The sequence below is a fragment of the Odontesthes bonariensis genome, chromosome 20 (assembly GCF_027942865.1).
Source record: "Odontesthes bonariensis isolate fOdoBon6 chromosome 20, fOdoBon6.hap1, whole genome shotgun sequence".
In the NCBI taxonomy this organism is placed as follows: Eukaryota; Metazoa; Chordata; class Actinopteri; order Atheriniformes; family Atherinopsidae; genus Odontesthes; species Odontesthes bonariensis.
The window spans coordinates 4,768,544-4,784,436 of record NC_134525.1 but is presented as its reverse complement, the minus strand read 5'-3'; the positions used below and the strand labels follow the sequence as shown (position 1 = coordinate 4,784,436).

The 15,893-nt window shown below is 42.7% G+C and overlaps 1 protein-coding gene across 2 annotated transcripts in view; it reads right to left on the bottom strand.

Annotated features, from left to right (window-relative positions):
- Window positions 1-4,029: 4,029 nt before the first annotated feature.
- LOC142370286 (vasoactive intestinal polypeptide receptor 2-like) overlaps window positions 4,030-15,893 on the bottom strand; it is a 62,576-nt gene continuing 50,712 nt past the window's right edge. For both annotated transcript variants that reach the window (XM_075452779.1, XM_075452780.1), the window contains exons 10-13: window positions 7,521-7,612; window positions 7,167-7,305; window positions 4,606-4,647; window positions 4,030-4,513 (exon numbers count right to left, since the gene is read on the bottom strand). In XM_075452779.1, coding sequence (XP_075308894.1) covers window positions 4,340-4,513; window positions 4,606-4,647; window positions 7,167-7,305; window positions 7,521-7,612 — 447 coding nt within the window. In that variant the 3' untranslated portion in view covers window positions 4,030-4,339. The remainder of the gene's footprint in view (window positions 4,514-4,605; window positions 4,648-7,166; window positions 7,306-7,520; window positions 7,613-15,893) is intronic.

Below are 15,893 nucleotides of genomic sequence, written 5' to 3'. Positions count from 1 at the left end.
CAGATAATCAGTAACCGGTAACTACATTGAAAGTGCTTCAAACGTATTCTGTTTTCCCAACTGACTTTCCCTGGACTGAGCAGTTTCTCCCTAAGTTTGTTCTTTAAAATAAAGACTGTTATACCTTCTCCTTGGGTTGTGTCATTCCGGGTCCATTCTGTGTTGGTACGGGTCATTACAAAAGGCTGCATAGACAGGTGTAGCAGACTGTTACAAGTACTTTGCCTTGCAATCCAGCTGAGGGCGCTCTAGTATTTTGTTTAAAGATGTTTTTCACACTGGTGGCCTGATTTTTTTTTTTTTTTTTTTTTTTTTTTTTTTTAAATCAGCAGACCTCGAGAAGGTAGATAGAGGGGAGAGGTTGCAAAATCAAACCTGAGCCGACTGCGAAGACATTTTTATATATAGGAGGTTTTTGCAGTTAATGGGAATGTTTTGTACACCATAACTACCAAGACCGAACCCATCACCATGGTTTTAGCAGGCAATCATCGAGAGTTGTTGGAATTCCTGGTGATTAGCTCTCCCACTCAGCAGATAATTTTGGGGATTACATGGCTCAGAAAGCACAATCCCCATATTGACATGCAGACAGGGGAGATTTTGTCTTGGTCTTCCGCTTGTCCTTGTACCTGTCTATCCTCTGCTAGGCCAGCTACACCCTTCCTACTGAGATCTGATTCTGATACAGAGTTTCCCGATTTGTCCAAGGTACCCAGGGATTACCTGGATCTCAAGGACGCGTTCAATAAGAAAAGAGCCATGTCTTTGCCACCTCACAGACCGTATGACTGTTCCATAAACCTGTTACCTGGCACTACACCACCTAGAGGCCGCCTCTGCCCTCTGTCTGCACCTGAAAGGAAGGCCATGGAGTCTTATATCGAGGAGTCCTTGTCAGCAGGATTAATTCGGCCTTCCTCCTCACCAGCCGGAGCAGGTTTTTTCTTTGTAGGCAAGAAGGATTGTTCTCTGCGGCCATGTATTGACTACAGGGGGCTTAATGAAATTACTGTGAAGAACAGATACCCTCTGCCTCTCTTGTCCTCGGCTTTTGAATTGTTACAAGGGGCTACGGTGTTCACTAAACTTGACCTTCGCAGTGCCTATCATCTGGTCCGTATTCATCATGGTGATGAGTGGAAGACTGCATTCAACACTCCTTCAGGCCATTATGAATATATGGTGATGCCTTTTGGTCTGACCAATGCGCCTGCAGTTTTTCAGGCCTTAGTAAACGATGTTCTCCGAGACATGATTAATGACTATGTTTTTGTGTACCTGGATGACATCCTTATTTTTTCACACTTCCTTGTAGATCATGTACGCCATGTTCGCTCAGTTCTACTCCGGTTCTTTTTGTTGGAGTGACAAGGCAGACCAAGCCTTTAATAAGTTAAAGGATCTTTTTACTTCAGCCCCTATCCTAGTGTTCCCAGACCCCACCCTACAGTTTGTAGTCGAGGTTGAGGCTTCTAGTACCGGTGTAGGGGCCGTTTTGTCTCAACGTGCTTTGTCAGATCATCGTGTCCACCCATGTGCCTTCGTCTCTCGTCGGCTATCTCCGGCAGAGCAGAACTACGACATAGGGGAGCGGGAACTGCTGGCCATCAAGTTGGCTCTTGGAGAGTGGAGACATTGGCTGGAGGGGGCTGAGACCCCATTTATTGTCTGGACAGATCATAGAAACCTTGAGTACCTCAAAGGGGCCAGACGATTAAATGCTCGGCAAGCGAGGTGGTCACTTTTTTTTGGTCGTTTCAACTTTACCTTATCCTACCGCCCGGGTTCTAAGAACACGAAGCCCGATGCACTCTCTCGATGGCATGCTTCTCCTGAGGAGAGTAAGTGTGAGGAGCACAAGTACATCCTGTCTCCTTCTGTAAGAATAGCTGTGACCAGGCTGGATGTTGAAAGAGAGGTGCTGCACCTTAACAACACCAATGCTATACCCTCCAATTGTCCTCCCAGTCGCCTCTTTGTACCTGAGAATCTTCGGTCCAAAGTCATTTTCTCATGTCATTCCACCAAGCTATTCTGTCATCCTGGTGTCACTAAGACCTTGTCAGTAGTTCGGAGACGGTTTTGGTGGCCAAAACTTATTAAAGATGTCAGAGAATATATTGCAGCATGTCAAGTCTGTGCTCAAGCCAAGGTTGGCTGTAGACCACCTGCTGGTTTACTTCTCCCTCTATCTGTCCCTAAACGCCCTGGTCCCATATTTCTATGGACTCCATTACTGGACTTCCTCCTTCTGACGGCAATACCACTATTCTGACGGTGGTAGACCGGTTCTCCAAGATGACCCACCTGGTTCCCCTGAAAAAACTACCTTCTGCTAAGGAAATGGGGGCCGTTTTTCGGGAGGTTTTTCGGCTTCATGGACTTCCTGTGGACATAGTTTCGGACAGAGGTCCCCAGTTTACCTCAATTCTGGATGGAGTTTTGTACTCAGTTGGGTGTTCATTTAAGCCTGCCTTCTGCTTTCCACCCCCAGTCTGATGGGCAATCTGAACGTATCAACCATGAGGTAGAGTCTAAGTTGCGTATCCTGTGTTCTACTGATCCTTTGTCCTGGTCTAACAACCTGCCCTGGGTGGAGTACGCACTCAACTCTCTTCCCTCAAGCTCTACTGGCTACTCACCTTTTCATGTTGTCTATGGCTATGATCCACCTGTCTTCTCCATTCAGGAACTCGAGGCTAGTGTTCCCTCTGCACAGGCAGCCGCCCGGCGGGTCGTCAGGATTTAGCAAGGGGCACGTAAGGCCCTCCTCAGGTCGTCCCTCGTCTACTCCAGGGCAGCCAATCGTCGCCGGTCAGCGGCTCCCCACTACAGTGTGGGGCAGAGAGTATGGTTGTCGACCAAGGACCTGCCACTCCGGGTAGAGAGTAAGAAGCTGGCACCTTGTTTCGTTGGGCCTTTTCCCATCTCCAAGATCATTAATCCTGTGGCTGTTAGACTGTCAAGCCCCTTATTAAGGAGTTCCACCGCTCTCATCCGGACCAGCCTGGAGGGTCCTCTGGAGCTGACCCTGGAGGTAGGGGTAATGTCATGGTTTGAGCCGTATTCTGTTTTCCCAACTGACCCTGAATGCATCGTATCTTCTGCCTGATCTCCTGATTGTTTGCACCTGGTCTGCAGTCTATATAGCTCTCAGTTTCTCTCCAGTTCCCTGCCAGATTGTCTGCAGTCATTATGCAGTTTTCAAGCCTCTGTTCCTGTGCATATTCTCCTGCCTGCTTGTTTTTGACCTGGACTGTTTTTTGGACCTTGGATACTGGATTACGGATTGGATACCTGGATTTTGGATACTGGACCTTGGATTTGGATTTGGATTTTGGATTCTGTACCTTGGATTATGGATTTTGGATTTTGGATTTAGGAGGTCGGCTTCTGGACTGTCTCACTCCTCCCGTCGCCAAGAGGATATTGCTGTTGGTGCCCTGCTACACCTCACCTGTTCTCAGGCTCCACCCTAGCCTTCCGCAGTGGACAAGGTTTCCCTGGACTGAGCAGTTTCTCCTTAAGTTTGTTCTTTAAAATAAAGACTGTTATACCTTCTCCTTGGGTTGTGTCATTCCGGGTCCATTCTGTGTTGGTACGGGTCATTACAAAAGGCTGCATAGACAGGTGTAGCAGACTGTTACAAGTACTTTGCCTTGCAATCCAGCTGAGGGCACTCTAGTATTTTGTTTAAAGATGTTTTTCACAGATGTTTTTTTTTTTTTTTTTTTTTTTTTTAAATCAGCAGACCTCGAGAAGGTAGACAGAGGGGAGGGGTTGCAAAATCAAACCTGAGCCGACTGCGAATACATTTATATATATATATATATATATATATATATATATATATATATATATATATATATATTGTTAAATGAAAAAGTCTTGAAAACAAATTGTTTTGAGTCGGATTTCACATGAAAAAAGCTTTCTTTGACATTTGAAGAGGTTTTTAAGCTAATTTCAAGATCACTTTTATTTCAAGAAATCTCGACAAGCCGATTTTCACTAGTTCCATTGGCAGATTTTTTTTGCTTATTTCAAGCAAAAACGTCTTTTATTTGTTGTTTTTCTTACTTATTTTTATCATTCACTGTGTCAATCTCCAAGAAGAGTTGACTTTATTCTGTTTCGTAATTCATGATTGTCTGACATGTCTTTTCCTCTCCGGCAGGCACAAAGTGTTAAAATCATTATCTGACACTGTGAAATCCAATGGTTTGGTTAGCCACAGGCACTGTGGTTACGTTTCAGCCTTTGGCTTCATGTCATGACATCAATAGTTTTCCCTCTCCAGAGGGCAAGCTTTTCAGAGTGTAATCCATGGTGCTGGTCAGAGCATGCTGGTCTCCGTCTGCAGGATGGACTGTGCTCGGATGTTCCTGGGAAACTGCGTGGAGTTCGCGGTGCCATTTTGGTTCGCTGACATGGCGTGGAGCCTGTAGTCCCGTCCCACACAATTCTTCAGAGACAGACTCCTCCACGTCCTCCTCAGCTCACTCTGAACCTTTTTGTACAGAAAGTCAAATTTAGCAGAATTATTTTAGGGATTCAGAATATGTTCCAGATTGTCTCCAGAATCCTAAAACATAGGCTCACCTCGGTGTTGAGGAAGCAGTAGAGGACAGCAACAATTAGACCCTAAAAGAGAAAAGCATTCATATCCGTTAAAACAGTGGTGTATGTATCTTTTCAGATCAAATATAAAAATGTAGTTGATGTCAGACTTCCAGTCCTAAAAAAATGTCGAACAAGTTCTATTTCAGCCAGATATAGGGACTTGTTTGAAGACAATACATCTGGAATATCTTGTTAAATGGAAAAAGTCTTGAAAACAAATTGTTTTGAGTCACATATCACATGAAACAAGCTTTTTTTGACTTTTGAAGAGGATGTATGTTCTTTTTTCTTTACAATAGTGTACAAACACTTGAAAACATCCTCATGTCCAAAACACTGTAAATTCCCTGAACAATATCCTCCTCCTGAAATGTGTTTTTTTTAGGGCTGGGACTTTAGCGCGTTAATTTCGATTAACTACACACATATTAGCGTGTTAAAAAAAATAACGCATTTTAATCGCACACCATTTTTTTTTAAATTTTTTTAAATTTTTTAAATACAGACGGATGGAAGCGTCGACAAGAGCGTGGTTGTGTGCAGATTATGCAACAAGGAATTTGCGTATCACCGCAGCGTATCAAGCCCAGAGGCGGCGCTAAGGGGTTGCTTGCGGTTGCTATAGCAACCCCAAGAATGTGCTCAGCAACCCCATAGCTACCCCAACTTTGGGGCTAGAGGCAGGTTTACTGCTCACAAAGAACAGAAGTGCAGTGCAACAACGACAACAATATTAAGAAGTAAAGAATCACGTATGTTGCTGCGTGGTGGCCTATCCCCGTTTTTCGTTCTTTAGCTGATAAATATACATATGGAAAGGTATAAAACACCAGCTTTACTGGTGAAACGGCTATCCACATTGTTCCTAGATCTACAGTAGCTGTGGTGATGTCATTCTACAGTCAGCCAATCACGTCTGTTCTAAATTACCCGGGGAAATCGGAGGTCTAAAATAATATTGTTTTGACTAGCAACCCCTCACATTCATGCAGCAACTGCATAGCAACCCCAACGAAAAATTGCTGGCGCCGCCGCTGATCAAGCCTCAAATATCACCTCAACGCTAAACATGTAGCAGCTAGCGTGGAAGCTAACGGAGGCCCAACGCAGCTTAAAGCTGCAGTCGGCAGGTTTTCAAAATTACGAGTCTAAAGTCGGAAAATTCGAACTGATACAACTTTCAGGTCCCTCCCCCAACCTCTAACAAGCTCCGAATCGCCCCCCAAACCCCTCCCCCTCTGTTCACGAGGTTGTGCACGTGAGTTCACACCAGTGTGAGCGCACACAAGCTGGGGCAGACTCCCGCCATAGCCCTTTTACAGACAGCCGTTCCACTTCCTATTCGCCCCATTATAAAAAATTTGGCTGCAGTTCAGTTGATTTTGTCTGGGGGCGCTGGCGAGCGAGTGCAGAATGACCATTGGCCATAGGGCTGGCGCTAATAACTCAAAAAATGTCCCCGCTAGCGGCTGAAACCTGAAAATAATACTGTGATTTCTGACAGAGGGATGTGGATTTATATCGAAAGTACAATAACCTGGGAGTTATAGCTTTCTGTTTTCTTACAGGTCTGGCATTTGCGAGTCAGTATCCGCTAGCATCTTGCTAACGGAATCTGAAGAACGCACGGCTGATTACGACCGGCTGCTTTACGGCACTCGTCCACTGTGCCAGAGTGCTCACCTGGTGCCGCTAACAACAACCAAAGCTAAACCAGAGGCTAGTCAGAGAGTATGTAAAAGGGCTGTGCTGAAATCTGTAGTGAGTCTAAAAAATCAAACCAAGTGCCGTTTGAAAGGATAATTTATCCTGCCTTTAGGAAAATTAAAATGAAAAAATATAAAATTTCTATCAAAAGCAATGGCTGCATCTAAGGTGGATTTCATAGTACCACCATAGAGTTCGGCGTGCTCTGCACTGCTTCGTTGGCGCCCCTAGAGTGCAGTACCACCCGGAAATAGCTGCCAGTTTTCCCTCTCCTCATAATAGAGACTCTCTGCTCACGCTCAGCAGCGTGTGCACAAGCTGTGATTGACAGGTAGGATTCCTCCACCCTAACTTGATTGGTTAAAAACAGCCGGGAGTGCTCGGTTTTTGCAAGCATGATTACAGGCTTCAGAGGGAGCTACAGATTTCGTTATTTTTCCTAAACAGCCTATTTAATATTCTACTTCCAGAATCCCATGACAGTTCAAGCTAATATGACTAAAAAAAAGTTGCCGACCGCAGCTTTAACATCCAAGATTCTATATACTGTGTTTTCATGCATGCTACATTCAGATTTCAAATAGGGATATGTTCTGTGTTTGTTGAAATATTGTTGAAAATGTTAATTTTCTAAAGGATAAAGTATATGCGATTAAAATGCGATTAATTTCGATTAATTAATTTCAAAGCCTGTAGTTAACGCGATTAAAAATTTTAATCGAGTCACAGCCCTAGTTTTTTTCCTTGTCCACAATCAATTTCCCTCTCATTTTATTTGGGAATTATGTGTTTGAATAATCTGCCCCGATTTTGCTGAACCTGTCAGGTCGTACCTGGAAAGATCCGAGGCCGAGATCAAAGAAGATCTTTGTTTTCTTCCAGGTTGTATTATCCGGCTCCATCAGGTAGAAAAACACGATGTAGTTCACCCCAAACAGAGGAATCAGCAGGAGAGTGGACTTTGCCAGCCGCCTGATAATTACACACACAAAAAAAATCTTCTCTCAGACCCTGAGAAACTGTTACAGTGCGTAAAACATAAGAATAAGTTCATTTAGAATATGTTCAACATACGATTTGGTGTGCTTATATCAACTTGTGCTGAGGACATCAGCTGTCAGCCCTTTGAAATGTGTCATAATGAAATAAGAAACAGCTCAGGGGTAAAATATGGCTCCTCGGTGTACCTGTATTGTGACTGATCGTTTCCCCCAACATCAGTACATCTCAGCTTCTGTACCAGGATGCGAAGTATGCTGATGAATAGAATGAAATTGATCTTGTAGAGAAACACAGCAGGAAAAAGACTCATTAATGAAAGAATTAAATAATTCAAATCTTTTATAAATATTTGTCTTAATGCCTCTTGTAAAAAAAAAACAACAACTATAAATCAGATTTCTAGTTAAAAAAATGTTCAGGGATTTTTGCATATTAATTTAACATTGTTGTGCATTTAAATGGTGCAGAGTGACCAAAAGGCCATTATCAAATCAAATCAAATGTATTTATATAGCACATTTCATGTACAAACAGTTCAAAGTGCTTTACATAAAATAAAAGCATTGCAGCAGGGAGTGCAAGAAGCATTAAAAATACACAAAAGAATATAAAGAGAAACAAATAAAATCATTTAAATGAATTTAAAAACAGGCAACAGTCTCGATAAGTTAAAAGATATTTCATGCATAGACACATGAGAAAATAAATGTCTTTAACCTGGATTTAAAAATGTCTCCATTTGGTGAAAGTTTAATCTCCACTGGCAGTTTGTTCCACTTGTTTGCAGCATAACAGCTAAATGCTGCTTCTCCATGTTTAGTCTGGACTCTGGACTGGACCAGCTGACCTGAGTCCTTGGATCTAAGAGCTCTGCTGGGTTTATATTCTCTGAACATATCACAGATGTATTTTGGGCCTAAACCGTTCTGGGATTTGTAAACCATCAGCAGGCTTTTAAAATCTATTCTGTGACTGACTGGAAGCCAGAGTAAAGATTTTAAAGCTGCTGGGATGTGTTCAGATCTCTTAGTCCGGGTTAAAACTCTAGCAGCAGCGTTCTGGATGAGCTGCAGATGTTTAATGCTCTTTTTGGGAAGTCCAGTTAAAAGAGCGTTACAGTAATCGAGTCTACTGGAGATGAATGCATGGATGAGTTTCTCCTGGAAACCTTTAATTCTGTTGATGTTTCTGAGATGGTAAAAAGCTGCCTTGGTTACAGCTTTGATGTGGCTGCTGAAAGTCAGATCTGAGTCTATCAACACTCCGAGGTTACGAACTTGGTCAGTGATTGTAAGGTCCCGAGTCTCAAGATATTTACCAACGCTGACCCTCTTCTCTTTGCTACCAAACAGAATGATCTCAGTTTTGTCTTCATTTAATTGTACAAAATTCTCTCTCATCCAGGTGTTTACTTCCTCCAGACACTGACACAGTACGTCTGCTGGGCTGCAGTCGTCCGGTGACAGAGACACATAAAGTTGTGTATCATCTGCATAACTGTGATAATTGATGTTAAAATTCTGCAATATCTGATCCAAAGGGAGCATATACAAGTTAAACAGAAGAGGTCCAAGAACTGACCCCTGGGGGACTCCACAAGTCATGGCCACTCGCTCAGATTCATAGCTGCCAATAGTAACAAAATAACTCCGGCCTTCTAAGTAGGACCTGAACCAGTTAAGGACCGCTCCAGAAAGTCCAACCCAGTTTTCCAGCCTGTGCAACAGGATTCTGTGATCTACAGTATCAAACGCAGCACTGAGGTCCAACAGAACCAAGACTGAAACATTACCAGAATCAGTATTCAACCTAATGTCGTTTAACACTTTGACCAGAGCTGTTTCAGTGCTGTGATGACGTCTGAAGCCTGATTGAAAGTTATCAAGACTTTCACTTTCATTCAGAAAGTCGTTGAGCTGGTTAAATACAACTTTCTCAATAATCTTGGATATAAAAGAGAGATTAGAGACAGGTCTGTAGTTGTTCATCATAGAGGCGTCTAGAGTTCTCTTCTTTAGGAGTGGCTTAATGGCAGCTGTCTTTAGTGACTTGGGAAAAATGCCTGATGCCATTGAGCTGTTAACTATTCGTAGGAGATCACTTTCTACTGAGGTAAAAACAGTTTTTAAAAAGTCGGATGGTATTATGTCCAGAGAACAAGTGGTTGATTTCAGCTGCCGAACTGTTTCCTCTAGGACAGGGGTTCTTAACCTTTTTGACCTTGAGGCCCAATATTTATAGTACAAAGTGGCCCGGGGCCCATTAAATATTTACACTGTATAGGTTTAATTGACCTCACTCACGGTTTGATTTTTATTCAATAATAAACCAAATCCACTTACAGTTTGACAAGTAAAAACCTTGTCAAATAAAATGAAATGATAAAATGGGATCATCACAAAGACTTTTATTAGACATGTGTATGTAAATCTGCACACACATCAAGCCACTGAACAGGCTGAAAATTCCTGGCACAAATCAAGCCGGGACAAGAAATTTTTTTAAAGTATCAAGTCAAGCTTTTTAATTAAAAAAGGACCAATATTTAGATTTTACTTATAAATAAAAAAATAAATATATATATGAATAAATCAATCAATCAATAAAAGGGTGACAAAATAAATACATTCAAATAATATGAATATTTTTTTTAATTAAATAAACTAAATAAAATTGAAATAAAGTGCAAATTAAACTATAGCCTTATAATCTGCAAAGTCATTTGACAATTGCTTCAGCAGGCATGCAGAACCAGAAGAATCTTTATATCTGACAAATCAACACTAACAACAATAATAACAACAATGAACAACAATAATAACAACAATGAACAACAGTAATACAACTCCCTCTTTTTAATCTTCACCTCCTAATGAGACATTTGGGCCTGCCTCTGAGACATAATCAGATCCAGTCTGGGTGGAATGGGGGAAAGACTCACTTTTAGAGTAGCCTCCAGCGTTGCTCTGAGTCTGTTTCGGGCTTTGGTCTTGGTTGTGGCCACAATGGAGAATCCTGATTCACACAGGTATGTAGTTGTGAATGGGAGAAGGACTTTCACGGCCCTCAATGCAAGACATGGATACTCCTTTGAGACAGCAATCCAAGAGGAGCCCAGGTGCAGTTTGCCCCACTGCAACTTTAAAGTGCTGTCAGTGGAAACTTCCAGAAGCTGGGATTCCAGATGTGAGGGCAAAGCAACATCATTTGCAGTGGGATCCACTGAAAACGGGTCCAAAATCCACATGTTTCCCTCTCTGGGATCCTCAGGAAAGTAGCTATCAAACTTCTCTGCCAGTTGTGAGATGTGCTGAGAGACTGAGTCACTGATATTCACCTGGGGGGAGTTTTCCAAAATGTCAGACAAAAGTGGAAACATATCCATCCTCTTTTCCTGGGCCCTCTTGGTCCACAAAGCAAGTTTCCTCTTGAAAGCTTTGTCTGCAACAAAAAATATGTTGCTGTTTCTTCCTTGAAGTGAGATGTTCAGGTGGTTCAGCAGTGAAAAAATGTCACAGAGGTAGGCAAGTTTTGCTGTGAACATTGTGTTGGCATAGTACTGTGCAAGATGATGTTTTTTCTCAGTGAGAAAAGAGAAGACCTCATTCCTCAGTTCAAACAAACGCTTGAGGACCAGTCCTCTTGAGAGCCATCTCACTTCACTGTGATACAGCAGCTGGATGTGATCTGCTTCTATGTCCTCGCAAAGCTTAGCAAAACATCTGGAGTTTGCAGCATTGTTTTTAATAAAGTTTATGGTTTTCACACTTACATCCATCACCTGGTGGAAATCTGGAGACATCTTTTTTGCTGCAAGGCTTTCACGGTGGAGAAAACAGTGTGTCCATTTAGCTTCTGGTGCACGATCAAGTCTGTCTGATGACGCCCTGATGCCTGCCAGTCATTGACGCTGCGCCGTCACTACACACCCCGACACAGTTCTGCCAGTCCAGGCCGTTCTCAGTGAAGTAGTTATCCATGCAGTGGAAACATTCCTGAGCCGTGGTACGTGTTGGTAGCTCTCCACAAAACAGTATGTCTTCGTGCAAACTACTGTCCCAGCGATAGCGAACAAAAACCAGCAGCAGCGCAGCATTCGTGACATCCGTGGACTCGTCTAGTTGTAAAGAGAAAAACTGGCTACTTTTTATTCTTTCAAGAAGTTGATGCTGTATGTCTGAGGCCATGTCCGCGATACGGTGGCTCACAGTGTCGTTTGACAGTGGGATGGTCAGCAGCTTCTTTGCGGCGGCCTCTACAATCATCTCACGGCACATATCAACAGCATCAACAACTCCTCCGCTATGGTGAACGCCTTCTTGCTCTGTGCCACACGTCTGGCTACGAGGTAGCTGGCTTTCAGAGCACATTTGGAGCTGCCAGTCAGTGACACGACCGACCTTTTCTCCATCTGTAGCCCATTTTATTTTCTTTTGAAAAAATCCACCGGCTTTCACACGAGCGTCGGGTGCTTGGTCTGTAGATGCCGCTTCAGTTTTGAGGGCTTTAGTGCCTCATTTGACAGCGATATCCCACACTCCACACACTGGGCTCTCGGCACAGGCTCGGTACCTCCGTTTACGAAGCCATATTGTATGTAATCGGGATTGTACCGACGCAAAAATTTGGTCTTTTGTGATGGGTTGGCACGATGGTCGGCAGACTCGGCACGATGGTCGGCACTTTTCCTTTTTAAAAACTTCTCCATAATTTTAACGTCTCTGACAGCTAGCGTAGAGACGATGGCAGTTTTTTTCTTCAGTTGATAACCTATGACATCACGGGCTCGCGAGGTGGCTCGCACTCGCATAGTAGCTTATAACAATATGGTAACAATAACAATAATTTTTTTTCAAATAACAGACAGCGAATACTGCACAGTATTAGGTATTTTATTAAGTTTGCGTTTTTGTAGTAGTAAGTATTTTTATTAAGTATTAATTAAGGCTTAAACATGGCGTTTCCTAAAGGGGACACTGTTGCCCCTGGCAACGCAGCCGCTTAAACCACTTCACACTTGACCGCAGAGCACGCTAGCTCCTTTAGCCAGCGCGAGATGCAGGGCAAAAACCAGCACAAAAACCATGCTCATCTTGAATGTCTCACTATGATTACAACAACAAACTACAAATACAACATGAAGAAAGTCAAGGCTCTTCTTGATTTTGCTCTGCCAATGTGGCTCTTGTGAAAAAAAATAGTGAGTATCACTGACCTATGCAGTCCCGTGGCCCTTGCGGCCCACAGGTGCAAAACTGAAAGTTTTTTGCGGCCCTCTAGGTGGCGCTGGCGGCCCAACTTTGTTAAGAATCACCGCTCTAGGATTTTTAAATTAACAATATTAAATTGTGACATAACGTCAGAGTTATTTCTAGGTTTTAGACACAGATTAGTTTTCTTGTTTGTCTGTGTTGCGTGAATGTTTTGTCTAATTGTTTTGATTTTTTGGCTAAAAAAGTTGGCAAATTCGTTGCATTTCTCTGTGGAGAGGAGGTCTGGGTTTGACTGTTTAGGAGGATTTGTGAGTTTTTCAACCATAGCAAAGAGTTCGAGAATTGTTGACATTCTTATTAATCATTTCAGATAAATGCAGCTGTCTGGCTTTGCACAGCTCATTGTTATAACTACGCAGGCTTTCTTTGTACAGCTCATAGTGAATCTGAAGCTTTGTTTTCCTCCATTTACGTTCAGCTTTCCTGCATTCTCTTTTCAGGTTTTTGACCGTAGTGGTGTTTCTCCATGGGGTTTTCTGTTTGATCAAGGTACTCTTGATTCTTATCGGTGCAACAGCTTCCATTACATTAAAAATTTTCAAGTTAAAATGATCCAGCATTCCTTCAACCGACTCTGCGCTCATTGTTGGTAACATAGCTATGGCCTCCCTAAACTGAGCACTTGTGTTCTCATTAATGTACCTCTTCTTAACCGGGGGCGTCTGTAGCTTGAGCAAACATTCGGGGCTGTAGCCCAGACATGAAAATAATTTTAAACGGGGGTCCGGGGGTTTCTCCCCCGGGAAAAAAAATGAAAAAAGGGGGTGTTAATTAAAAAAGCCTTGTTGGCTTTTAATCAACAGGACGATTATAGCGAAATATTCTTTTACATTCATCATGACATATCAAATTGCTTTCTTTTTCCTTTTAAATTGGCATTAGGAAAACAAAACAACTTCCCCTTAAAGATATGTCTATATATATCGGCATAAAATAAAAGACTCAATACACACAAGTTCCAAAATATCACACCATTAACAACCTCAGTTCACTCTCATAGACTTTTATATCACCACAAATTTCTTTAGCACACCGAGAAACAACAGAAAAATAGCCTCAGAGCAGCTAAAAAGACAAGTTTCTCACCGTTGCTCTCTGTATTTCAAAGTACAGTGAACCCTCGCTATAACGCGGTTCACCTTTCACGGTCTCGCTGCTTCACGGATTTGCATCGTACATTGTGTTCTGCATTCTGATTGGCTAAACAGTCTCTCCGCTTCTTCTCTACCTGTGTGTCAATAACGTTGCGGTTTAATATGTACACGTACACGTTCATTACAGTTCTCAAACATAATCGATGGTGGCATGTCGGTATATATAAATATTTTTGCCCAGAAGAAAAAAGAGCGACAACAACTACCGATCTATGTTCTTCTCTCGAAAAAACACACCTGCACCGCGGGCTTTAGAAGAAAAAAACGCTACAGAGCGGAGTCAGGATGCAGCAGCTCAGTCAGAAGAGCAGTGAAATACACGAGTCACTATTTGTCCCACTGTACTTTGTATTTTTTTTCAAAATCATTTTTCATTTTCTCCCGTTCTAATCCAATGACTCGGGTTGCGGTGAGGCGGCGCTGATCTTCGCAATTTGAAGCCTTCAGTTCGTATTGATGATGAAAATGATTATTTTACAGTAGGCTACAGTAGTTATTTGTAAAAAAAACCAAAAACGTTTATACAGTACTTTTATTTGTTAAACAAATGCTTGGGCCTGTAAAAAGGTTTTGTTCTTTGGTTTCAATGCATTATGCAGTATTTCATTGTATAATAATTGTAAAAAAAAAAAAGGTTTCTACTTCACGGATTTCGCCTATCACGGGTTCTTTTTGGAACGTAACCCCCGCGAAAAACGAGGGTTCACTGTACGCCGATATCGGAGCTTGCAGCGGCTCTACAGATGACAGGTGAGTGGTTAGCCTGTTAGCCACAGAGCTTGCAGCGGCTCTACAGGTGACAGGTGAGTGTTAGCCTGTTAGACACAGAGCTAGCATTAGCATGGACGACGGTAAGCGTTAACAAGCCTTTATTTTGATAACTGACTCGTCTTACCGACGTACTTGTCTCCGGACTTCCAATCGGTATGTGCTCTGACTTTCTTTCAGTGTAACTCGGGATTTTTCTCCTTTTTCTGTCCTTTTCACAAGTAGCTGTGCTTTACTTCTCTGGTTAAGGTCAGAAAATAATGTAAAAATCGCGCGCCTGCAGTTCACCTCCGAGCTGAGAGGCTGAACGTAGCCTGCGTAGCCCCTGATTGGCTGTTGAGGCACTCCCCACGTGGGGTCATACGATCTGTGCGGTGCATTAAAATGCAACAGGAACATTAAACTTTACCGATGCAAACATAAAATAAATACTCTCCCGCTTCTTTTATTGGTCTCTATAGCCGCTTTCGGACTGTAGGAACCTTTGGCAGTTCTAATAACCTTTTAATCCGCGGGGCCGTTTTCTCCCGTGTTCGGACATACAGGAACTCGGGGCTTTCTCCCTTAGTTCCTATAACTATTTAGCTCCTTCTCCGAGGTCGGGTCTTTTCATGGTTCTATAGAACGATCTGAGGGAGGTGTATGGTGGTCGGTAGCTACGCCCATGTCATGCTATCACGGCTGAAATGTTTACTCATACACAGACACAACCGGCGGGTGTTTAATAAGTTAAACTTACACTGGTCTCATTTGTCTGCAGCGCTCTGCTCTCCTTTCTTCCTTCATGATATGAAAAAGTATCTCCTGACTCTCTCTGTGAGCTTTTCCAGCATCGATATTAGACGCCTGATGTGATTGTCCATGATTAATATCACCATCATGCAGACCATGAACACGGTGGCCTCCCCACTCTCCATATTAGCTTCTTGGTGGTGTTTTTTCTACTCTTATTACTTTTACCGTTTTGTTTTGTGTTTGAATGTAGCGCTAAACGGCTAACGGCTAACACGTCACTGAAGCAGACGGCTGCGCGCGGCGCATCAGTCCCTATCAGGCAGAGAGTCTCCCGACTCATGTGCGAATGCAGACTGAAACAGTTCCGCTGGGGAAGGATAGTTATCAGAACGAAATTCGAGGAGGGTAGTTCTGATAACTACTTTCTTAGAACGGTCTGTCCGAAAGCGGCTTATGTCAGTCCAGAGAGATTCGGGGCTGAAGCCCCGAATGACCAGGTCTCTCGACGCCCCTGTTTTTAACTGAGAAGCTGGTTGTTTGAACATTCTGAGTAATATGTAAATCAAATAAAATACAAAAATGGTCAGACAAGGCCAAATCAATAACCACAACAGAAGAAATATCAACA